Source organism: Heteronotia binoei, chromosome 4 (genome assembly GCF_032191835.1).
Source record: "Heteronotia binoei isolate CCM8104 ecotype False Entrance Well chromosome 4, APGP_CSIRO_Hbin_v1, whole genome shotgun sequence".
Classification (NCBI taxonomy): Eukaryota; Metazoa; Chordata; class Lepidosauria; order Squamata; family Gekkonidae; genus Heteronotia; species Heteronotia binoei.
This window is the reverse complement of record NC_083226.1, coordinates 63,066,076-63,091,884: the sequence shown is the minus strand read 5'-3', so window position 1 is coordinate 63,091,884 and position 25,809 is coordinate 63,066,076. Positions and strand designations below refer to the sequence as shown.

Genomic DNA, 25,809 nt, shown 5'->3' with positions numbered 1-25,809 from the left:
GACAGCAATGCTGATTAACTTAGGCAGATCATGAGAGAGAGGGCAGAAAGAGTTGTATCAGTGCTTAGTTCTTGTGGTCCTTTCTTATAAACCCAGGGAAATGCTGATTGCCATGGATTGCCAGGCCAATTTGGCCAGGAATCCTAGAGGGATTTTTTTTTTTTTGCCATCTTCTGGGCATGGAGCAGGGGTAAATGGGACTGTCGGCAGAAGTATTTGTGAATTTCTTCATTGAGCAGGGGGTTGGATTAGATGTCCCTGAGGATTCTTTTCAACCCTATGATTCTGTTAGTACTGCCTATTTGTAAAAGTGCCATGGATGGGCCAGGTTAGTGCCTTGGATGAGACAGATCTCAGAAGCTAAGGAGGGTTAGTACTTGTAAGGGAGACCACCAAGGAAGTCCAGGATTGCTACACAGATGCACAGGGTCAGCCCTGCCACTTGGCAAACTAGGCGGTTGCCTAGGGTGACGGGAGGTAGGGGGTGCCAAATTGGGCAACCCCCATCCCTTGGCAAATGCCTAGTTTGCTTCCTCCCTCCCTTCCCTTCCTGGTCAATTTCAATGCAGGGGAACCAGCGCTCAAGCACTCCCCAGCAGGCCATCTAAAGCTGCCTCCCCCCCACACACACCAAATACCAGATAAAGACTCAAACACTCACTCAAAGTCAGCACTGTGGGGCCGGCCAGCTGGCCGGCCGCAGCAGAAAGGAAAGAGCACACGCCGCCGCTCCCTCCTCCCACTTCCTTCCCATCCAGGAAGTGGGAGGCGGTGGCAGCATGCACTCTTTTCTTCCTGCTGCGGCCAGCCAGCCAGCCAACCCCCGCAGTGCTGGCTTTGAGTGAGTGTTTGAGTCTTTATCAGGTGTTTGGTGGGGGAGGGGCAGCTTTAGATGGCCTGCCGGGGAGCGCGGCTGTTGAGCGCCGGTTCCCTGGCACTGAAATTGACCAGGGACGGAAGGGAGAGAGGAGGAGGCACAGTTGCGGGGGAGGGGAAGCCGGGGGGGGGGAGGTGGGGTGCAGCAGCCACACAGATGGGGGCGCTGTGAAGGGGGGGGCGGAAGTTTGCCTAGGGCGCCATTCGCCCTTTGGCTGCCCCTGCAGATGAACGCAATGGCAAACCACCTCTGATTGTCTTTGCCTTGAAAACCCTAGGGGGCATCATGAGTCAGCTGCAACTTGATGGCGCTTTCCACCACCATTTGGAAAAGTACACAAAAGCAAGCTAATTACTTTATAGTAACTCAAAAGGAGACTCAAACACTGCAAAAGATTACAGTACCTCGGAAAGGCTTGAATTTATTCTCCAGATCAAATTCTTGTCTTCCTAGCCGAGATAAGTCAATTCTCAAATCAGGACAAATGGCATATTCTTCTAGGGTTTTGCTGATCTGATAGATTTTATCAGAAACAACATCTGGAGCTGGTCCTGAAAGATAAATATTCAGTAAATAATCTATCCTTAGTAATCAAAGTATCCTAAATGCAGAAAAACTGCTGGCAACAAACATCTGGAAAATCCCTATAAAAGGAAGTAACAGACTTTAAAAGTGCTATAAAACACAATCAGCAACACATTCAAAATCAACCTCAGAAGTCCCGTTTTATGTCCCCCACTGTGCCTCCCAGTAAAATTGCTATAAACTCCACTGTGGCAATTCTGGCTTCAAACAATCTGAAAAGACAAATTAAACCCATTGGAGGTGGGAGAGATATCACACAGAACAATAGTTTTTCTCCCTTGAGTATGGGGCTGAATTCTCTGCTTGAAGAAGAGAGAAGCTGAAACTGAATTCTTTCAATGCATTGAAAATGGGATAGAAGAGAGATGGATTTAAAAGTCACCATATATATTTAGAATATATAACAGTCATATAGGTAGAAGCAGACATAACTCAGTTCTGTGGATCTTAACAAATGTCCCACTACAGCAAGGGAACTATACACATCTCTCAGTTGACTAGCAGAGCAATGCTAAAAAGAGTTTCACCATTCTAAGCCCATTTATTTCAATGGGTTTAGAAGACTGTAACATTCCTTAGGATTGCACTGTTACTGATGCATATGCACTTCTAAGCTCTGCTGAACTAGCTAGATGCGCATTTTGATGAGAAGGAAGCTGTACATCAAAACTTGGTACTACTAATTTTTATGCAATATTACTGCCTACAGCTACTTCCTGCCCATTTCCTGCAAGACTTCCATCACACTCTGTGTATCAAAACTGCTAAAAGACCTCTATGTAGGAAGCAAATGGGGCTTGTAATAGTAAGTTTCACAGGATATACAAGAGACACTACATTAACATTTTATATCTGGCAGCATTTTTTTAAAAGCAGCTGGCAACATCCCAGGTCTTTGGAACAAAGAGCACCTGTTGATTTCTCTGGGAAACAACCCAACAAAAGGAAGCTTGGGGGCGGGGGGGGTGTCTATCTTAAAATGCCTAAAAATATGCAAAGATGTCTTTTTGAAGTCATAGAAAGTAGGCGATTTTAGTCTAATTGCTTCCCCCCCCTCCAACTTGTGTGTGGGGGGGTTTGCAATGATTTTGGGGGGAGGGGTTGCAAAATCAAAGTTTGCAATTATATAGTAAGTCATAAAAACACTTACCTCCATTGGCAATGTTAAACTTAACTCCAAATTCTCCTCCAGGTCCTCCAGGACTGTGACTAGCTGTCAGAATAATCCCACCAGCTGCTTTGATCTTTCGGATAATGCATGACACTGCAGGAGTAGACAAGATGCCATTCTGACCAATAACCAATCTTCCAATCTACACAAATCAGACAAAGGTAGTAAGATTATACTTGATTATTGTGATTTAGTGACCTTAATAAACAATTAAACTGGGAAATTTTATGAAAAGACAGCTTGATTCCCAACATAACTATATGGCTTAAAACATAAGACCAACTAGTTGTCAAAGCTATAACATAGAATATAAAGAAGATGTGCTCAAAGAGAACAACAGCTTAAAATGCATTCATCCAAAACAAAGAAAGGAGACCTATCAGTAGAAAGGGACAGTATGCATGCATGGCCAATACATTTTTATTTAGAGAAATTATACGCCAACTTTCTGCCCTGATCAGGGCCACCGAGACAGTGAATGGATTAAAAGCATGATAAAAATGGGGGGTGGGGGGTGGTCACTGAGTAATGGTGGATGCATTTCAGTGAAGCTCCTGATCCTTTCCTCTTAAATCTGGGTGCATCGGCCACGTCGCAAACTCCGAAACTGAACCCGGATGGGAAAATCCTTTAAAACAAAAGCCAAAGCAAAAACCAGAGCTAAAACTAAAGCAAAAGCCTCTATAGAGACCTCACCATCGATAAGAGACTTTTTTTTCTTCGAGTTCTTCCCCTGCACAACCCAGTCGTTCTCCTTCTATGGACCCTAAAATGGCGTCCAGGCAAAACTCTACAGATAACTCGCAACTTGATGCTGATGATGCCCCAATCTGCAGGAGAGATTTAAATTTACTGAGGGAAGATATACATGTCTATTTTAAAGTATCTGTAGAGGTTTTATTAGCACTGGTCAATAAGCAAGTGGATGAAGTCACTAGTGATTTGGAGATAACAGCTAAAATGGCAGAACATACAGCCGAAATTTCATTATGCCTACAAGCTGAGCTAAAACAACTGAAGGCCAAAGAATCTCTGCTTAATACTAGAGTAATATCCCTGGAAAATCACTGGAGGGCTCTAAATTTGAAATGTAGAGGAATTAAGGAAGGCGCGGAGGAGAATATGGACACAGCTACATTTTTATCAAAATGGCTCGCCAGAGTGTTTGCACAGAAAGGCGGTGCGGCTCCTGCCATTGCTAAGGCAATGAATTTAGGGCTGTTGGCAATGGCACGAAATGGAAGGCCATGAGATATATTAGCCCAATTTATATATCCAAAGACAAGAGAGAAGATCCTGCAGGAGGCTAGGCAGCAAGGTTCTTTTATGTTTGATGCACAGAAAGTAACAGTACTACTGGATTTGCTGGCTGAGGCGCTAGAGAAAAGAAAAAAACTGAATTTTTTTGCCACTAAGCTCTACAATGCAAATATAAGGTTCAGATGGAGTCCTGTCTCTGATATATTAGTATACAAAGGAGGCACGCTGTTCAAGGCATCAGACATTGCAACGGGGAAACTGCTTCTGGACAATCTCAATATAAAACTGTCACAGCGTGAAGAAGACTTGCGTGCCTTCCTCCCAGTGATGGACTCGCACTCTGCTGAAGCAACCTGAACTAATGATTATAAGTGTTTATAGGCTAGCAACTGATGGGATGTAAAGAGAAGTGACTACTAAGAAACTGTAAAGCTGATAATGTGTTTACAATCCTTTATAGTTCTTTATAGTTTAAACACTCTTTATAGTTTAAACACTCATAATAAGTACTTAATTGGAACATGATATTTGATATTTACTAGTTTGTGAAATTTGCAGTACTAATTAACTCAAGTTGAATATAATTATTTTAACATTAACACCGTTTTATAAATTCTAAGTATGGTTTTACTGATGTAATTAATATGTATTCTTAATGAATTTTAGGTACAGTTTTTATTCTTATAATGCACTTTTGAATAATTAATTCAAGTTGTATATAGTTATTCTATTAACACTGTTTTTATGAAATTTGTCTGATATAACTAATATATTTACTCTGATGAAATAATGAATTTTTGATAGAGTTTTTATTTACTTTTAGATAGATGTTAATTGAAATTTGGATAAAAGGCTTTGAATGAATTGTTTTTGGTTATATCTGGTTGATGAAATCTGAAACATAATAGTTGAATGCTCCTATATTGTTAATACTTTTGCATTGAAATTTGTTTGCTTTTTAGAAGGGGGAAGGGTTGGGGGAAAACAGAAGGAGGAATTTTTTTTACTAAAATCTTTAGGGGTGCAAAAGTTTTAAATTAATATGGTTATATCTGGTTCTTGTAAGATTGTTATTAATAATAAGGTTTACATATTCAGTTAATGAACTTTTGATTATAACGTTATTTTAAAATTAGCTTAGTATTTTAGATATATATTATAGATGAATTCAGACAATGACTGTTCCTAAGTAATTAAGGTTATTTTATAGTTCAGAGTTTTTTTTCTATTTTTATAGAAGGTGAAGAGGGGGGGGGGTAGTTTAAAAGAAAAAAAAAAGAAATACTCATTAAGTAGCCAAAATACTGTTGTTTATGTGAAACTAAAATGTTAAAAGGTCTATGAATTTAAGGTTAATAATCAATAATAATCTCTTTATTGATCCCATGACTTGCTATATTGAAATTTTTCCTGTAGTCAGATGACTGAAAGATCTACCAAACAAAACTCTGTATATGGCAGTCTGTTTAGAATTCCAGAGAGGGAAGGAAAAAGAGAGGTTTTTGAGTGATTTGTTTTTCTTAAGGTGTGAAAGGCCTCCCTTGTTTGTAGGAAGGTTTCAGGTTTGGGAGAGTATTTTGGTGACTCCCTATAAGTAGGAAGGTGGTAAGTGGCTGGAACCTCAGCTCCTTTTGGTGCTTCAGTGTTAGAAGTTTGTTCTCAACTTCTACTATTTTTCTTTTACTTATTGGTTTAAAAGTATAAGTTTTTATTTAGTTTGCTTTAGTCTAGCTGTGGTTTTATTTGTTTACTCTTGTCTAAAGTTCTGGTTTGAGGAATTTCTTACAAATGTCTCAGCACTATAAAATTATTACTTGGAACTGTAAAGGTCTTAATAACCAAATCAATCGTAGACATATCAATAACTTGCTTTATAAAGAACAGGCTAACATTGTATTTTGAGCCAGTTTGGTATAGTGGTTAAGTGTGCGGACTCTTATCTGGGAGAACCAGGTTTGATTCCCCACTCCTCCACTTGCACCTGCTGGAATGGCCTTGGGTCAGCCATAGCTCTGGCAGAGGTTGTCCTTGAAAGGGCAGCTGCTGTGAGAGCCCTCTCCAGCCCCATCCACCTCACAGGGTGTCTGTTGTGAGGGGAGAAGACATAGGAGATTGTAAGCCGCTCTGAGTCTCTGATTCAGGGAGAAGGGTGGGATATAAATCTGCAATTCTTCTTCTTCTTCTTCTTTTTACAGGAAACCCACCAAAAAACCAAAATAACACAATTTCTGATATGCTCACGGTTCACTCAAACATTCCAAGTCAAAGGCACGTCTAAGTCAAGAGGTGTTGTGATACTAATCTCGAAGAATACCCCGTTTCATTGCCAGCAAACAAGAGCAGATTCCTCTGGACGGTATCTATTTATTAAGGTGAGCTAAATGGTCCCCCAATTACACCAGCATCAATATATGCCCCCAATTCAGCTCAGATTGACGTTATTAAAGCTACTTTAGAAGATCTCAACGCATTCAAAAAAGGAGAAGTAATCATTGGAGGAGACTTCAATTTAATTTTGGACTCATTTTACGATAAAACACATAAGCAAGGGAACCCAAATTGTTCTCTCTTAAAACCAACTGTTTTGCAAAATACTATGGGTAGTTACAACATGGTAGACGTTTGGCGAACACTAAACCCAGGCTCAAGAGAATATACTTTTTTCTCTCCGGCACATAAGACAAATTCTAGGATTGATTTCATACTTGCTTCAAAATTTATGTGAATAACTTTTCTAATGCTTCCATTGGGTCGCGAAACATTTCTGACCATGCTTGGGACTCTTGTGATTTGTTTTTACACGAATCAGATGATAAATGGCCTAGATGGACCCTAAACAAACTTCTACTTACAAATTCAGTAATTTCTGAGGAAACAGACCAGCAAATTAAAGAATACTTTTCATATAATGCTGTGGTGTATCCCAGGATTGTGTCTGGGATGCTTTTAAAGCAGTTTTAAGGGGAAAATTGATCTCCATTGCCTCCAAGTGTAAAAAAGAAAGGCAGCAAAATATACTTGATTTACAGTCGAAAATCTCTTTATTAGAGAAAAGGAACATGAAATTTGGGAGCACAAAGACTCTTAGAAAATTAAATCTTGAAAGGAAAAAATTAGAGCTCTTGGAAACTTCTGCTATCCAAAAAGATATATTTACGACAAAAATACATCACTAAATCTTCCAGATCTCTCAAACTCCTGAAAAATAAAGTCTCGCATCAGAAAGCTAGCTCTGATTCATGCTATTAAAGCACCTTCTGATCAGATTGTAACCAACTTGAAAGATATTGCTGCTTCCTTTTTTCATTTTTATAAGAATTTGTATGCCACATCTAACCCTAATCCTAATTCAATATCTGATTATTTGAGATCCATTAAGTTTAATAAAATCTTATCGCAGGATCATTCTTCATTCCTGGACAGGCCAATTAATTTGACAGAACTGAAATCAGCCTTGACTAAAATAAAAAACAATAAAATTGTTGGGATAGACGGCTTCCCAATAGACTTTTATAAGCATTTCAAAGATCAAATTGCATAGCACCTCCTAAATACTTGTAACAATATAATGACCTCTGCAGGATCATTCTTCATTCCTGGACAGGCCAATTAATTTGACAGAACTGAAATCAGCCTTGACTAAAATAAAAAACAATAAAATTGTTGGGATAGACGGCTTCCCAATAGACTTTTATAAGCATTTCAAAGATCAAATTGCATAGCACCTCCTAAATACTTGTAACAATATAATGACCTCTGGTAATTTACCTAATTCTTGGAAGGAGGCTAGGGTTATTGTTTTACATAAAGCAATAAAGGATAAGTTGAGCCCCTCATCATATCGCCGATATCTATTTTGAACCATGATTTAAAAAACGTTTCTACTATTCTTGCAGAAAGGTTGAACAAAATTATATCACACTATGTTAATAATGATCAATCTGGTATCATTCCAGGTCGTTCTATAATTGACAATGTTCGTACAACACTCAATGTAATACATTATTGTAGAGTGACTAACATCCCCTCGTTGATACTCTCCTTAGATGCTGAAAAAGTGTTTGACAAATTGGAAATTCCTTTTTTAACATCTGTCTTAAATTCTATGCAATTCGGTCCTAATTTTGAACGCTCTATAGATGCTATTTATGACTCACCAAATGCTCAAATTGCAATTAATCAATTCCGTTCTGATACTTTAACTTTAAGTAGAGGCACCTGTCAGGTATGCCCGCTGTCCCCGATTTTATTTACACTGTCTCTTGAGCCATTAGCTCACGCAGTTAGAGAAGACCCAGAAATAGAGGGCATCTCTTTGAATAACAAATCACATAAGGTCAGCTTATTTGCTGGTGATACTTTATTTTATCTAAGTAACCCTTTGAATTCCTTAGAAAAATTGAAGCAGGTCATTGATTTATTTTGTGTATATTCTGGTTTCACAGTTAATTTTTTTTTAAATCCAAGATCTACCCTATGGTGATGACACCTACTTTGAAACTGAATATACTGAACCACTTTGCCTAAAAACGGGTAGAAAAGTCTTGGAGATATTTGGGGATTAACATCCTGGTGAACCTTAAGGATTTATTTCAATTTAATTACTCCCCTATTTTTCTTTCGGTTAAAAAGTTATTAGCAGAATGGTCAAAATGTAATTTCTCATTAATTGAAAAAGTTGATCTTTTTTTAAAAAATATTATTATCAAAATTTATTTATTTATTTCAAAATCTACCTATTCCAGTTAGTACGCAGGACTTAAGAAGATGGCAAAATGCATTTTTAGATTTCTTATGGAACTCAAAGTATCATAGAATTTCATCTCATTACTGCTTTATAAGCATCCCAGACCGTCTGAAAATCAATATCTTCTTTATCATTCACTTGGAAAAAAGCTTTAGTCTCCTTTTCTAGGGATGTCACTGTTTCTTTATTCTGTAGCAAATCTTCATTCAATCTCCATCTTCTCAATTTCTTGGACAATTTTGTAATCCACATTATTGGGTTATGGTCGGCCCCAATTTTAGGTAAAATCTCTATCTTCCTTGTTATAAGACTTAAGTCTTTAGTTCCCCAGAGCATGTCAATTCTAGAGAAAGTTTTATGTCTTGCTGAAAAAAAAGTATAGTCCCGCACTTCAGGATTAAATTTCCTCCATATATTTTCTAAATTTTCTTGTTTAGCCAATTCAAAGAAAGATTTTGGCAATTTCCCTTCTTTCCCATCATTTTTTCCCCTCCAGATCTATCCAATGAATTCTTAACTGTTCCATTAAAGTCTCCCATTAGCAATACTTGATCATAAGTCAACTCATCAAATTGTTGTATAATGTCTTTTTAAAAGGCATCCTTTGCACCATTAGGCGCATACAGTCCCAATAACAACATTTTTTTCCCATTTAATATTATCTCCACTGCTACAAATCTTCCATCCTTGTCTTTAAATACTAATTTTGGCTCCAATTCTTGTTTAATATAGAAAATCACTCCCCTTTTCTTCTGTTCAGCCAATGAATAAAATTCTAGACCCAGTTGTTTATTCCATAAAAATTTATAATCCTTTTGTTTAATGTGTACTTCTTGCAAACAAATTATATTACAGTTTTGTTTCTTAATCCAATGAAATGTTGCCCTTATTTTTTGTGGTGAATTTAGTCCATTATTCCAAGATAATAATTTGTAATCCATCATAGTGCAAACTCTTTATTTTCTTCAAAAAATCTACGCAACTCCTGCGCATTTGTAATTGTGACTCTTTTCCCTTGGAGTTCAAAGCTCAAGCCTTCAGGTATTATTCATCTAAACCTCGTGCCATTGTCTCTCAATTTTTCTGTCAGCTTTTTATATGTTCTCCTATCATTTATCACTTGCCTTGGCAACTCCTTCATGATTCTCACTTTACTGCCTCCCACTATCAATGTCTTTTCAAAAATTTTATTCATGATCCTTCCCACCATTTCCTTTGTCATATATCTTATAACAACATCTCTTGGTAGGTTGTTTTTCTTGGCAAAGAGTGAATTCACTCTGTACATAAAGTCATACATATTTTTGGTCTCATCAGGGTCTTCTTCTAAAAATTCTGCAATTATTTTTATTATATATCCTTTCAAATCACCGCCCTCCATTTCAGGTACTCCTCTCAGACATATCTGAGTTTCCATCAATTTGCAGTCATGAATTGTCACTTTTTCTTGAATTTTCAACAAGGTGGTATCATATACTTTCATTTTTCCTTCTACCTCCTGCACTTTCTTAACTGTTTCCCCAGTCTCCTTTTTGAGATCTTCCATGTCTTTTCTCATCTCTGCAATAATTTCTTCTTTTGATTCATCTATCATCTGTCTAACTCCTTTCATTATTCTGGCTTCCATGGCATCCAATTGTTCCTGCATTTTCTCTAATGAAAGAGCCCTTTGTCGGGTCTGCTTGGCTTCAGACATTTAGAGAGAGAGAGAAATCAAAAATACCAAAAATTTTAATCTCACAAATTTCAAATTTAACTGTCAGGTTCAAAAGATTTGGGCTTGCTTTTAATAATAAGCTTTATTTCATCTTCCTCTGAGCTTCCTAGGCCAAGATATGATTTTTAAAAAATTTTAAAACCTTCAAAAAATGACGAAATTTTTGACCTCACCAATTTTCAATCTGACTATCAGGTTCAAAAGATTAGGACTTGCCCTTTATGGCAAGCCCAATTTCACTGTCCTCTGAGCCCCCGAAGTCCAGATATTTATTTTAAAATTTCCAAAATGGCGGCCGCAACTTTTTACTACTTCTTAAAATTTCTCTTTCCTTTTAAAAATTTCCTAGGAGCCCACAGAAAATATGACCAATAGTACTTATCTTCTTACCCTCTTTTCAGTTGATTCCAACAATTTTTAATGTCCCGAATTCTTTTAAAAACAATATTTTTAATTTAGCCTCCCAGCAATGGCCGCCGATGTTTCTCAATGGTATATATTGCTAGAGTAGGTTTTCTTTCTACTGCTTCCTGTTATTGTTTCCACCAACTCACAAGGAGATCTCACGATACTTGACGTATTTCCTGTCTTGCTCAGATGTGCTGCAGGTCTATTCCAGTATGACGATGTTGCTTTTACTTCCAAACCGCAAGTAGACAAAACAATAAATTCCTTCTCACTTTTTAGCAGTTTTTAACACTATCCTTTATATTTATAAAGTCCAAATTTCACCCCTTCCTTCCTCTTCTTCCAAGCTCTCTATATTTCCTTTTCCCACCTTTTATTTTTGTCCCTTTAAGCTATAAATAGCTCCAGAATGAAAAAAAAATCTTCTGTACCTTTTCTTCAAATTATCCAAGTTTCCACTGGTCTTTCAAAGCTTTAGATGCTTAGCAATGTCCAAGAAGGTTAGGATCCTGACGAGCTTATGTCAAATAAATGACTCTGGGCACTTCTGCAGACGATGACTATGCAACTTCCCCTGAGACCCTTCAAAGCCTCAAAGAAGACCCCCTTCAGGGCTCCCTTTAAGCCAAGGTAAATCTCTTCAAAGTTTTCCGTGCATGTCTTGGACTATTCTCTAACTGAGAAAAGTAGGCAGTAGGCATTAATTTGCCTTCCACTACCCCGAACAGAAGTTCCAGCCTGCTCCCGTTATGAGAGACAGCTCAGCTCGACATTTTCCTCCCCCGGAAGTCAAGTATCGTAGAATTTCATTATCCCTTATTTCAAAACTGCTACCGCTTGGAGGCTTGGAAATTTCTCTTCTCGAAAAATATTATTTAGTATCCCAGTTAAAATATATTCTTATTTATGCTCTACCATAATGCAATACCTCTTGGCTTAGTATAGAAAAGGCTGCCTTAAAAGATGTTTTATTACATGAGAGTATTTGGCTGGGGAAACTTGAAAGACCTAAATTAATTTTGGACAACCCATTTTTAGAATACACGCTCAAAATTTGGGACAAATATAGGGAGGTTTTAACACCGGCCACGTCACCTTGTATGTCTTTTCTTGGATAACCTTGGTTTCAACCAGGAAAAGCTCTACACGACTATAAAATTTGGCAAGACAAAAACTTTTTTCAGCTGATTGATATTACTATCAATGGTGAACTTAGTACTAAACCACAAATAGAAGCAAAACACAAAATAACAATTCCATGGATGCAGTACTATCAACTGTTTGATGCTTTACACAAGGTAATACCACTTACATGTGTAAATAGAGCACCAAATTCCTTTGAATCCCATTTAAAATCTGGATCTTCTTCTGTTAGAGGTGCAATTTCATGTATCTGTCAGGTATTAAATGGGAAAGATTGGGACCAATGTACCTCCCAACAGCATCAATAGCATAAAGACTGTGAGAGAGTATTTTCAGAGGAGCAACAGAAAAGCTTATGGAAAAGTTCTTTATTTAAATCTAGATCTACATATAGTAGATACAAAACTTTAAGGTATGGTCTCGATGGTATTTCACGCCATACAAATTGTTCCGCAGCAAATTGACTCCAACTCCATACTGTTGGAAAGAATGTGGAGAAACTGGTATTCTGAAACGTTAGTGGGACTGCCCAAAAATTAAGACATTTTGGAAATCAGTGATTAATATAGCTGGAGATTTCGACATTCCTTTTTTTACCAGAATCTGTTTTGCTTAAAATTTGGCATAAAAAACCCTGTTCTAATTTGAAACCAGAACTTCTTTCATTATTGTTATTAGCAGCCCAAATTGTTATAGTTTTATGTTGGAAATCTGATCGATGCCCCACTATTTGTCAATGGTATGATAAAGTCTGGGATTTGATGGTCCAAGGTAAACTGTCTTCAAGTATTTTAAAATATGAAAATCCACTGTTAGCTGATATTTTTGTTGAAAAATGGTTTGATTTTCTCTCATATATTAATGAAAAAAACCTCAACCAGTCTGTCTGTTCCAACGAAGTATCTTGATTTTATTCTGTATTAAGTATCTGATTCAATACCTTGTAACAGTTTAAATTTATGTTGTATATTTCTTTTTGATATTTATTCTGCCTCTGGTTTGTAATATATAATTTATACTTTTGTGTAATATGATAGATGTGATGCTGTTTATATACTAATGGTTGGGTTTTTTGTATTGGTTTGTCAAAAATAAAAAATGTGAATTTTTTTAAAAAATGATAAAAACAAATCTTAAACACTATTAAAACTGAACAATGATTTAAACTAAAGCTAAAATACACACCAAAAAAACAATTAAAACATTGGGCAGGAAGGATGCATCACTGAGGGAACAGATTAGTCTCCTGTCCCTGGGGAAAGAGTCCTGGAGTCTTGGTGCCACAACTGAGAAGGCCCTCTGCCATGTTGCCAGTCCTCTAATCTCAGAAGGACATCTGAAGCAGGACCTCAGAAGATGACTGTACTAGTTGGGAAGGTTTGTAAGGGATAAGTTTGCCAGCTCCAGGTCCCAGCAGGGGTTTCCCCTGCTTTTCGAAGCTTCACTGGGGAAACCCCACCCCCCAACAGAGAGGCTGCATGGTGACACTCTGGTTTTTGAGCAAACTCTATTGTTATGATGGGAAAAAAACCATAGAGTTTTGCCCAAAAACCAGAGTGATGCATGCAATATCACTGACACTATGAAGACAATTCCAGGATTCCCCCCGGAAACCCCCGCCCCTCTGCTGCAATGGTGAAGGCACCTGGCAACCCTAGTAAGATCAGCCTTGCTGGTCCCAAGCTAGATAGGTTAACACCTACACTTTGAACTGTGCCCAGGAAGAAACTGGAAAACATATGCACTGGGATTTGCATCAAGGTCACCTGCTTATTTGGAAGCCAGTAATCTTGCAGGATGCATCTGTTGATGTTGGAGGCTAGACCTTATCGGAACATTTGAGCTAAAATCTCATATACTATCAAAAGGGCCACAGATCTCAAACTGTTTATTAAGGGAAACCCTACCAAAATACTGGATAATACCCTACCAAAAATAAAATCATGGTCAGAATAATCTGTGCAATTATTTTAAGAGACAGACATTTCAGATAAACTATTTCATTGTTGATGAAGCTCTTCTTAAGTTATTTTTTTAAATCTTGGTACAATTGATATATGTAAGAAAACTACTAAGGAAGAATTGATCTTATGCAACCAGCTATGTTGGTGCTACAATTAGGTCCATCAAATTTTCAGATTTATAAAGGCATCTGAAGTACAAGTACAGGTAGTACCCAGCAGAAATCAGCAAATCCCCATGAAGATGCAAGAATCTAAAACATGTGGATTCAGCTTTAAGTTTAGCTCTTTAATTGGCAGGAGACAGAAAACAGACAGCAACTGCCTTTCACTGTGGCCTTTCAGCTGGATCAAAGAGATGACTGATTGCTACGACCTGTAGTTGTCTCGAGTCAGATTTCTGTGTTAAAAATAAAAGCCAGGAGTACAGTGCATTTCAGAACACTTGGCCTGCAAGGGTGCACTTGCCAAAAGTAGTGTAAATGGAGGCCGAGAAGGGTTCAAAATAGGAAGTCCCACTCTGTTTTTATAACATGGCAAAATTTCAGGATGCTGTTACTTAATACTGATCATTAACGAAGGCCATATTTTCACAGTTTCACAACTACTCCTCAAGTATTTAGTGCACTATTCACTCACTATATGAAGTCATAAATTCAAATGTTTACACCCTCATAAAGGGAGGCATCTAAAATTCATAAATTCAAATGTTTACACCCTCATAAAGGGAGGCATCTAAAATTCTTAAGAGAAGATTACAAAAGAATGAGACATATTCCTACAGAACATTAAAGAGTTTTTATAAAGTCAATTTTCCTCCTTTAAATTCCAAGAGATCATAGAAAAACGTTATTTCCAACTATCTCGTTCTTCTGGAAAAGATGCAGATACCCCCAGGATTCCTCTTATTGTTGACTGGTATGCACTGAAGGCCTTGGAAACACAACAATAGTTTTGCAGAAGGAACAAGCAGGCTTGTTATAGTCTCAGTTTTTGTACTGATAAGCCAACAACACATCATTTAAAAGCAAACAAGAGTGGTAAGGGTCCAACATTACAGAAAGGGACAAAACTGGAAATGGAGGGAGATAAATTGAGTTACAATTGTCTCTTTAAAAGCAAGAAAAGAAAAGGAACACAAAGCTGATGAAGTGATTTAGGGAATGTGGAAGGCCTTTGAGCATAAGTCAGTCAACTAAAGAAACAACCAGAACTTAGACTATGAATAGGGCATAGTTTGAAAGCTGGATTGCCAACATCCTGGAAGAAAAGTCCTTCTAATAGAGGTTTAATGGGATAATATTTACTAGGTGATGTTACATACCTCAGTGTCACGAAAAACTTCCCCTGCCGATTCCCATTGGCAACCCTCTTTGAAAGGCACAGAGTTTAACTGTTACAGAGAAAGATGCATGAGATTTAGAAGACAATTGAATTTGAGGAGTAGAAGATTTAATTTGATGTTGTAGAAGATTTAATTTAATTTAGTTTAATGTTGGCTAAATTGGAACTCTAATTAGCATTAATAATGATTAAGGTTGTTGCTAATGAAACCCTAATTGTGGAAACGTAAGGCAGGCGTAAGGGAGAAAGAGAAGAAAGAATGTGATTCTACAGCTTGTTCTCAACTATTTAATCACAGTTACTAGACTTTAGCTGAGAGAGGAGAGGTAAGTAAGAGACTAGCAGTAACATCCTAAGTAGTTACGCAGTCCATTGACTTCACTGATTTAGAACAGTACAACTCTGTGATGGGAATAGCCCAGGCTAGTCTGATTTCATCAGATCTTGAAAGCTAAGCAGGGTCTACCCTGGTATTTGGAAGGGAGACCACCAAGGAATACCAGAGTTGCTACGTATGCAATGACAAACCACCTCTGAATGTCTCTTGCCATAAGTTGACTGTGACACACTCAAAACAAAATTCTGCTTGGGATGGCACTGTGAAGCTGATAAAAGGTTGCTTAAATAGGGAACAGAAGAAACATGAGAATACAATGGACAGAGTTAGAGGTGGCTGGCCAAGCAGAACAGAAGACATCCTTGTCACAAGGCTAAGAAGCTCTCTGCGTGGATTACTGAAGACCTGGTTTCAGTCCATCCTTCTCTCTCTCTTTGTTTTGTTCCACTTGTAGTCTCCCAGCACAAGCCCAAATGATACTGATCAATCTTGCCAATTGCTGAACTCAAATAAAAGTCCTATGAAGCCCTATATAACAGCATAAATTTAGCTGTTTATCAGGCAAAAAAAGACTAAGCATGCAAAAAGATCATTCACTGGCTTTACCTTTGATTGCACACACAAATGCAAAGCTGAAGCAAGATATCATGGTGTTATGCTGTGTTACATCAGGATGAAAAACCAAACAAGCAGCTTTAAAATATGGTTCAGAGCAACACCACTTCTAGGTCCAGAAATCTGATATTTGATAAATCAATTTTGTTGCCTGCTAAGAGGATAAATACAACCACCTTCTGACTTAAAAATTAAGAGAACTTGGAACAAATAATCATCTTCAGTTTTAAGAATTTTTAATAATATATTTATTATGTCTTCACTCTTCCAAGAAACCGTATCTGATAAAATAATTAAAATTATGCTCTGAATTGGTTTGCAGTGATTTTTATCCTTTTATGGTATCTTTTTTGTCTGTGGCTTTTTGAAATCATGCCACTTGCCTCTAGACTATTATAATCTTGTCTTCACTCAATGCTTGCTGCCAAACTATACTAAAAGAGTGGAGAAAATACCCAGAATTTCTTGACTGATTGCCATAGGTGGTTACTAGTTGTTTAAGGGTGCATATTTCTTGAGGCACAACAAATTCTTGTGATGGAAACATATGACATATTTACAGTGTTTTACCTCTTTCTGTTAAAACCATAATCGAAAAATATTTAGAAAGACTGCCATCCCCAGCAACAAATTTTGACTCAATGTATGCAACAGTATGTAAACAACATTCCATGTGTTTCAGCAAAAGGGCAACTGAATTAACTTTTAACAACAAATACAAATAGCAAGATTGTATTTACAACTGGTAGAAAGAAAAATGATTTATAAACTTGCTGATCTTAGGAAGACAGATTTCTAAATTACGCAAAAAAGAAAAATGAAGAGAATTGCAAAAGTTAAAAAAGAGAAAACTATTTTTATTCTATTAGCTATAGTTTAAGTTTTCAGGACAGACCCAACATGTTTACAGAGCTTGCTGTGAATGAGTCAACTCTGCTACTAACTATACTGTATCTTATGTACTGGAAAGTTCTTGCCAGCAAGCTTCTAGGCATAACGTAACTATGCAATTAATGTTATGCCATGATAGAAACTGATTTAACTATTACAGTAGCTATTTATCTGCCTGTATGTGTGAATGTGTGTGTGAGTGAGTGAAAATAAAGCAGGAAGACATTCCTAGAGCACCTGACAGGACAAATTCTGTGTCTCTCTAACACAGGGGTGTCAAACATGCAGCCAGGGCCAAATCAGGCCCCCAGTAGGGTTACCAATCCCCAGGTGGGATAAATAAGGAAACTTGCAGTTTAGGCAAAACAAGGAAAACACCACGTACCAAATGTTGCAATATAAGTGCAAAAGCACTCTTTTACTCTTTTACTTTATCACTGTAATTCTTAAATGTCCTTTAAAGCAAATAAACAGTCCTTAGTAGAAACTCAAACTTTAAATGTTGTCAGGTGTGAGAATCTGCTGTCTTCTTATCTTTCTGTTGAGAGACACAGATAGCCCGGCTGTTCCTCTTTGAAGAGTAATTCAACAGGTGTTTCTCCACGTTCTCTCAATCCCACAGCAGAGTTACTGAGCCAAGCCTCTCTTCCTTCTATTAGCTGAGGCTCCTCCCCTCTTCCCAGTGGGGAAGGAAGGAAACAGCCGCAGCTTCCTTTGCCCAGTTCCCTGGATCCCATGGGAGAAATACAAAGAAAGCACCTTTAAGACCAATGAGTGCTAATGTTTTAAGTTTTTAAAAAATATATTTAATTGTGTTTGCCTGTGTCCTTCAGAAAGTTTATATTTCTACCACTTCATCTTAAAAAGGTACACACATGGCTCGGCCCAACAAGGTCTCATTTATGTCAGATCCGGCCCTCATAATAAATGAGTTCGACATTCCTGCTCTAACAGGTCAAATTCTGTGTGCCATGGCGCAGAGTGGTAAAGCTGCAGTACTGTAGTCCTAAGCTCTGCTCATGACGAGTTTGATCCCAGTAGAAGCTGGGTTCAGGTAGCCAGCTGAAGGTTGACTCAGCCTTCCAACCTTCTGAGGTCGGTAAAATGAGTACTCAGCTTGCTGGGGGGGAAAGTGTAGATGACTGGGGAAAGCAATTTTAATGTGAATTTAATGTTTTTATTACTATTGTTTACCTGAAATGCTGTTAGCCGCCCTGAGCCTGCTTCGGCGGGGAGGGCGGGATATAAATAAAATTTTACATTACATTACATTACATTACAATAGCAAACCACCCCGTAAAAACCACAGGGTGGTTTACCATTGCCTTCCCCAGTCATCCAATAAATAACAAAGCTGGACTAAGAGGAATAGGGTTTCTCCTCTAAGAGTGATCAGCTGATTTCCTTAGTAACATCTGGAGCGGGAAAAGAAAGGAGATCTGATCACTGAAAATAGTGATTAAAAACTTGAAGTGAGAGTTGCATTTGCCTTCTCCAGGAGCATGCAAGGAGAGAGGAGATCTCTTGAGCTGGCTAGGCCCATGTCAGGCTGATAGGGCCAAGATCTATAAGCCTGTAACCAAGGAAATCAGTTTATTTGGGTAGTGCTAGCTTTTTGTGTTCTTTTATTTATTTTTTCATTCTTCCATGTGTATGAAATCCTTCCATTGCTTTTAATTTCTCCCCAGCAAATAATTGCATCCTTTCCCCTTTTTATTCTGTTTTCCACGAATAAAATTAGAGCCTGTTTAAGAAAACCTGCGATCCACAGAATGTTCATGTGTAAAAGCACTGGTCAGCTTATAAGTGAATCAGGCTGTATGTTTAATTGAGTGAGTGAGAGAGAGAGAGAGAGAAGCCTGTCAGACTCTGCCTCAGATCTCAAAGTGACAGGTAGTGGCAGCTGCCCAGTGAGTGTGTGAAAGTTATTGTTTTAGCGGTGAAAACAGTCAAGTCCCAGGGAGGCTGTGGAAGTAGGGTCCCCCCATCTCTAGTTTCCCCCACTGCTTTTCTAGAGGAGCCCGCTGTGATATCTCTACAGATGCTTTCCTCATCAACTGAGCTATAATACCAGAACAGGTACTGATATAATTGGAACTTACCATTAGCACCAAATTGTTTTAATATGTTTTAATTGTTATACTGTTTAAGGTTTTAATTAGTTAATGCTCAATATTTGTAAATGTTTTTATTGTTGTAAGTGCCCTGAGCCTGCTTCGGCAGGGAGGGCAGGATATATACCCAATAAAATAAAATAAAAAATAAACTGAGTTTGGCCGAGAAAAAAAAATACAGGAAGAGAAGTAGTGGACATGGTGAGAGTTCAGTTCACTTCATCGATGCAACCCTCTTAACAATCAGGTCTGATCCCCTATTTGATTTGTGACTGTGGAATACCCAAGTTTGAACCAAGTCAGCTGCTACAGCCACATGTTAGCTGAGTCTCACTATGGCAAAGACTATCTATTCTCCCAGATTTAGATCTTCAGTTTTAATTATCAGTTTGTCAGACCATATAGCCTTTCTACAACAATACACAGAAGTGTGTCTATGATTTAGGCAAATGCATAAAAGGATGTTATGGGGTACTTCTAACTTGCATCTGTGTGTTTGCAGTAGCTGTCTGCTTCAGTTTCAGCTGACAATACAAAAATTTCATAACTGACCATATTATTTTAAGTATCCGTAACTTTTCTACTGCTGTGATATTTATCTTAGTAAATTCATTCAACTCAACATGTAGGGATTACAAAGAGATGGGGCAGTCTCTAAGTAAAATTGGCTCTGAGGTGCTTAGAGCTTTATAAGTCACACCTGGAATCATATTCAAATAATTCATTGTCTAGACATTGCACATTTTGTCAAAAATACATTACCTTTTTTAAAAAATAAAGTCTCAGTTATGCTGTCTAGAAAAATAAGTGACCCTGTTGGCAGTTAGAGAATTAACAAAACAATATCAACTACTCTAAAGGGCTGAAAAATATATCATATATCATATTATTATATTCCATTTATCACTTTGTACTTCATGTCTTAGGGCAAACAACTTCTAGCAAACTGCTACAATACCTCAAAAGCAGTTTGCCCTGAAAAGTATTTTATCAGAATAGCATTTCAAGCATAACTACACCAAGTTTCTGTGCATTTTCATTTTTCCACTGAGTTGCATAATGTTTTAGTATGTGAAAAATTCAGTTTCATAATCTTGTGTATGTTTCAGTCCGTTAAGCTTTGCTATCAAGCAAATAAGCAGGCAATATCAAGCACTGCCCCCATCTTTGCTTTCTCATTCTTAACACAGCCACAATCAGAACTAAGTGGCACAATGCAATAAAGCAGAAACAAAATACAAGCAAGAACAAGAATAGGCTAGATATGGAAAGGAAAATTCTGAATATTACAAGTTCTTATATCTAATAACTAAATATTGGTTCCATGAAGATCAAATAATATATACAACCAAGGCATTTTTTGGAGCAGGAACTCTTTTGCATATTAGACCACACACCCCTGATGTAGTCAATCCTTCAAGAGCTTACAGAAGGCTCTGTACTAAGAGCTCCTGGAGGATTGGCTACATCAGGGGTATGTGGCCTAATATGCAAAGGAGTTTCTGCTACAGAAAAAAGCCCTGCACACAACATTGCCACCTGGGGCTTAGGAAAACCCTAGGTTTGCAGAAAAATCCAGCTTGTTTTTAAAAATGGGGTAATAAAACTTTGAAAACATTAAGGATGATGTCTACATAGGCATGGCGTTTTACACAGGTACAGATATACAGACACAAAAACCCCAATTTGTCATAGCAACCCAAGATACTATACAAAACCATGATGGCCACGGCAAAAAAGCAAAGCTAAGGCCAGCTTAGCTGGTTTACCTTCTCTACCCACTTCCTTCTCCCTGTTATATGTAGGGCAAGATTGGAGAGGTGAATGGGAGAGAATAGGGGTGGGTGAGAAGAGCAGGCAGGCATAGAGGGAAGAGCAAAGAAGCAGCAATGAAGACCAAGAGAGCTGGGGTAGAAATATGACTTCTCTTCCCCTGAGAGTTCTCATGGGTCTCCTTTCTGCCAACTCTAAAATTATGACAGCATCAAACAAGAAAATATTGCTCAATCCTGTTAACAGCAGCATAGGCTCTATTTGTGAAGTGTATCAGTACTAATGAAACGTGCATCACCATGAATTGTAATTGTATTTATAGGCAGGGTGACTTTCTTACTAGACGAATCAAGGCTGTTCCTTGTAGAGAAGCAGCAGTTTTAATGGTCCAGTTACTATGGAGGTTCTCTACTTCGCACTGTCCTGACCAACTTGCATTTGGTTCTAAGAAACAGTGTGGTGTGAATAAGAGGTCACGGAGCTAACATGAAGAGTTAAGTAAGACAATGAGACAGGGAAGTGATGTGTTGATCCCAGAACACTACATGGATCATCAGTGACAGCTCATCATATCCCAGGCTCTCAGGTAGTGTTCCAAACATAAAGTCCAGGGAAAATAAAAATTCCCTATCCTTCTCTGTTTCTCCAAAGCACTATCAGGATCTCACTGGTTCCCAACCCAGCCTTGTCATAACATGGAAGCCCTATGTAAAACTTCAAGGATAAAGTCAGTTCAACATGGACATTCTTCCAGTAAGTTTCGTTTGTTCTACTTTAACTTTGCACCTTTAACTTTGCAACATTCTGTCTCCCATACTTACTTCAGTTTATTCCTATTTAAACAGATTGTCATCCTGAAAACTGAAACCAGATGTACCTTAATCAACCAAATACAGTTGCCAATGTTTAATCCAGGTGGGCTGAGGTTTCTGGCATGAGAAGAAGAATTCTTGGGACTCTGGCTGTAAGCAACCATTTGGCACAGCTGAGGTCACTGGGAACAAGATTTGGCAGAGGATCAACAAGACTCTGGGAAAATGGGATGTATGAGACAGTAGAAGCCAATCACTTAGAATCTCAATCAGTGCAAAGGGGGGAAGGATGATATTTTAATATTTTACTGTGGTAGTCTGATTTGCCTACAGGAATGTATCACAGATGCACCCCAACCATCACACTTTATTTTAACTGAGTGTCAAGGTATGATAGAAGTCTTAAACCAGTTTGTGGCGGAGAAACAAATATGCAACATAACTTTAATCAAAATAGGAGGACGAAGCTCTTTAGATTTTATTCTCTAAACTGTTTATTCCCAATATTCACATCAACAGATCCGGTTTGTTGTTTTTATTAGCAAGTACATATGACTACTAAGTTGTCATCTCTCCATCCAGAACAAGATAACCAGCCAAAGTACTGCAGTCTAAAGATATCAGACACCATCTGAGTGGAACACACTTTTCAGCCAACAATATATATTTCCTTTCCAGTGCACATTTGTTTCCAGACCATTACATTAATTTGTTTTGGAATCCAAGCACAGGTTCAGACAAATTTGATATTTCCACACACAAAATACAGTCTATAGAAAGATTATGAGATGGAATCTAGCCTTGGATTGTTCCTGGAGGAATACTAACCAAATATATATAAATGAAAAACCATACTAAATATGTACTTAGCATATGAATGTGTTTGCCTACCATGTACTCTTGAATTGCATTTTGGATATAGGTGGGAAAGAACGGGACTATCAGAAAAAGGGAGAAGTGAGGAACCTATAACCTTTCAAGGGAGACAAAGCTCCCAAATACTTATTGCTTCTAAGAAATCACAGAGATATAAGTCCAGAAATGTAGCTGATGGCATACTTTGCAACCATTATGATAGAATAATAACATTCAGTGATTGAGGCCAGGGCTTTTTTTTTTTGTAGCAGGAACTCCTTTGCATATTAGGTCACACACCCCTGATGTTGCTAATCCTCCAAGAGATCGCAGGGCTCTTCTTACAGGGCCTACTGTAAGCTCTTGGAGGATTGACTGCATCAGGGGTGTGTGGCCTAATATGCAAAGGAGTTCCTGCTACAAAAAAAGCCCTGATTGAGGCTAATAAATTACACTGTATGGTCACAGAAATACTGTGGATAAGGGGTGTAGAGAATGAAAATGTGGGTCAATGTGGAAGAAGACAAATCAAATTAAGCCCAATGAACAAAGTAATCAATCAATTTCAACCAGTCAAGGTATGTCAATGTAAACAGCTAAAGAAAAAATGTGAACCAGAATACCCACCAATTTTACACTAGTGTTGCTTAGCCTCCAGACTTCTGTCCCCCACCCCTCGCACAAGCAATCGATTTCCCACCAGTTGCTCTGCAGCCACATTTTGATGTGGGGCTCCCTCCACTTCCCCATGTGTTTTTGTGATGCTGTTTTTAAATATTACAATGCTGCATGGTGAATAGGAAGGAGCCCTTCCCCCATCAAAATGCGCCCACAGAGCAACTGGTGGGAGATCAATCACTGGGGGGGGGGGCAAACAGAAGCCTGGGGGTGGAGCAATGCTAGTATTTAATTAGACACCATGTCTCAGCATGTCAGAGAAGAGAACAACTATGTAGCAGATTTATAATCCTATGCAGAGTTCCTCCAGTCTAAACCCATTAGGGCTGCAGTGTCAGTGGATATGGCAAGTAAAATTATCAGAAAAACAATAATAAATCACGTGAAACAAGTCATTAGAAACAATGAGAATACTTTTTTCTTAATAACTGTTCTTGCTTATGCAGAGGTTGCACAATAATTATATATGAAACAATAAGATATACCACGAGACTGATATCCAAATATTATTTTAACATAGTTTTTAGATAGTGGGGGGAAATCCACATTATGAATATAGTGCGGTGGATCCTCCAAGTAGCCTTCATCCAATACTAGTGACTCTTCCTACCACAAAATAGAATGCTAATTTAATGCAAGTTTGAAGGCGGTCTTGAGCCAGAAGGCAATTTAGGGTGTAAATATGTAATAAAAAATAAAAATTAATAAACTTTGCTAAGTGGAAGGAGAGTACAGGAGTAGGATCCACCTTGGTGCCTCTAAAACATCTGCCTTGGAATTTTGTGTTGAGACACACAAACACGTTAAATACATACATACAAATATTTAGCAAAGGAACAGCCTGTCTGTTGTTTAGCCGTTTGCAGAGGCTATTTTGTAATAAAATAGGTGGTGGAGCTCATCCAGGGATTGTTATGCAGCTGCGCATACTATTTAATAGACAAGGAGGTGGAACTCTCAGAAGGAGGAGGTGGAACTCTCAGAAAAGTTCAGGAGCTGCACTCCTGTGAGCTCCCACTGAATCTGAGGCCTGGCCCTTTGTCATAGCTGTTCTATCACATTAACATAAAATAAGTTTATTTGAGAATTCAGAGTGATGGGTCTGTGGTAGACTGGTTATCAAAAGGCTTGATCCATGAAGTGGAGAGCAGTAAGTATGGGGAAATAAAGTAGTTTAATTTGATTCCAATTACCGCTGTCAAATATTTTAATATATTATTTCTATTAGTCTTTAGTCTGACTTTTAAAGCTTTATTTTATTGTATTTTCTCCATTTTAACAGTTACAATGTTTGGAAACCACACTGAGAATTGTTATTGAGAATGGGATACATTCTCAGTAACAATCTTAAATCAACAATGTGCACAACAGATGGAACTTAATGAGTGGGTGGGATAAGAGTTTAACATAGGACATATTAGGGACTAAACAAAAGTTGCATATACATAAAATGAGCTAGTATTTGAACACTGGTTCAAATACCAGCTCAACGAAAAAGTGCATTGGATGATCTGGACCAACCACAATCTCTCAGCCACCTGCTTCTCAGGATTGTTGTGAGGATAAAATGAAAAAGACGAGGAACGTGTGTGGTTCCCTAAACTCCTTGGAGGAGGATCAAGATGATTTAAAAAAAAAAACATTAAACATGTTTTAAAACCATAGCACTTTTGCTCGACTCACAGTGCCATCCTAAACACAGTTAACTCTTATACTCAATGACTTCTTCAGCGGCCTGTTTAGGATTGCACTGTTGTTCCAGATTAACAGGCACACAATGAATCAATTGGGTTACTAGACCCTCCTCTCACATCACCCACCACATACGGTCCGATCCATCCCTGCTCGATGCGCCGCCTGGCCCGCCCTTACCCCGTTGGCCGCCGCCATCTGCACCACCACCTCGATGGCCGTCTTGCTGAAGTACCTGCCGTCGCTGCCCACCACCATGGTGCAGCCCTGGCGGTCGCGCAGGTCGATGGATGAGAGCACGCTCTGGATGAAGTTGGGCAGATAGTTCCTCTGGCTCTCGAAGACCGCCGTGGGCCTCCTCAGCCCACCGCCGCCAGTCGGTCTCTGGTCCTCGTACGGGACGGTCTGCACGGTGAGCACAGGGATAGGACTCCCCTCCATGGCGCTGCGGCTGCGGCTTCTCTCCCTGCGCCTCGACCTCCGACTCGCCCGCACTTCCCCTGGCTGCTCTGAATGCCTCACATGGGAGGCCAGGGGCGGAAGCCCAGCCCCACCCCGCGCGCGCGGGAGTCGTCCGGGAGCTCCAGTCCCAGCGCGTCTCTTTCCCGCCCAGCTGGGAAGCCGCGGCTTCTAAGGGCTCTGCATCACGCCCATTCTGCCGCGGCGGCGCCCGAGGAAAGGGCGGTTTTCTGCCGGGGAACCTCGGCAGCTGCTCTCTTGTTGGCCTCGCGACAATGCTCTGCAGAGCAACTCGCCTGCCCTTTTTGAACAAGGACACAAGGGGGCTGCCAAGTCTTCATGGCCGTGGCCCAACGGCAGCCTCCCCCCG

General features: G+C 38.8%; 1 protein-coding gene across 1 annotated transcript in view; it reads right to left on the bottom strand.

Moving 5' to 3' along the window:
- Positions 1–25,457, bottom strand: part of PGM5 (phosphoglucomutase 5) — an 88,649-nt gene extending 63,192 nt beyond the window's left edge. The window contains exons 1-3 of the mRNA XM_060237428.1: positions 25,161–25,457; positions 2,613–2,775; positions 1,282–1,428 (exon numbers count right to left, since the gene is read on the bottom strand). Of these exons, the coding sequence (XP_060093411.1) occupies positions 1,282–1,428; positions 2,613–2,775; positions 25,161–25,421 (571 nt within the window). The 5' untranslated portion in view covers positions 25,422–25,457. The remainder of the gene's footprint in view (positions 1–1,281; positions 1,429–2,612; positions 2,776–25,160) is intronic.
- Positions 25,458–25,809: the final 352 nt, after the last annotated feature.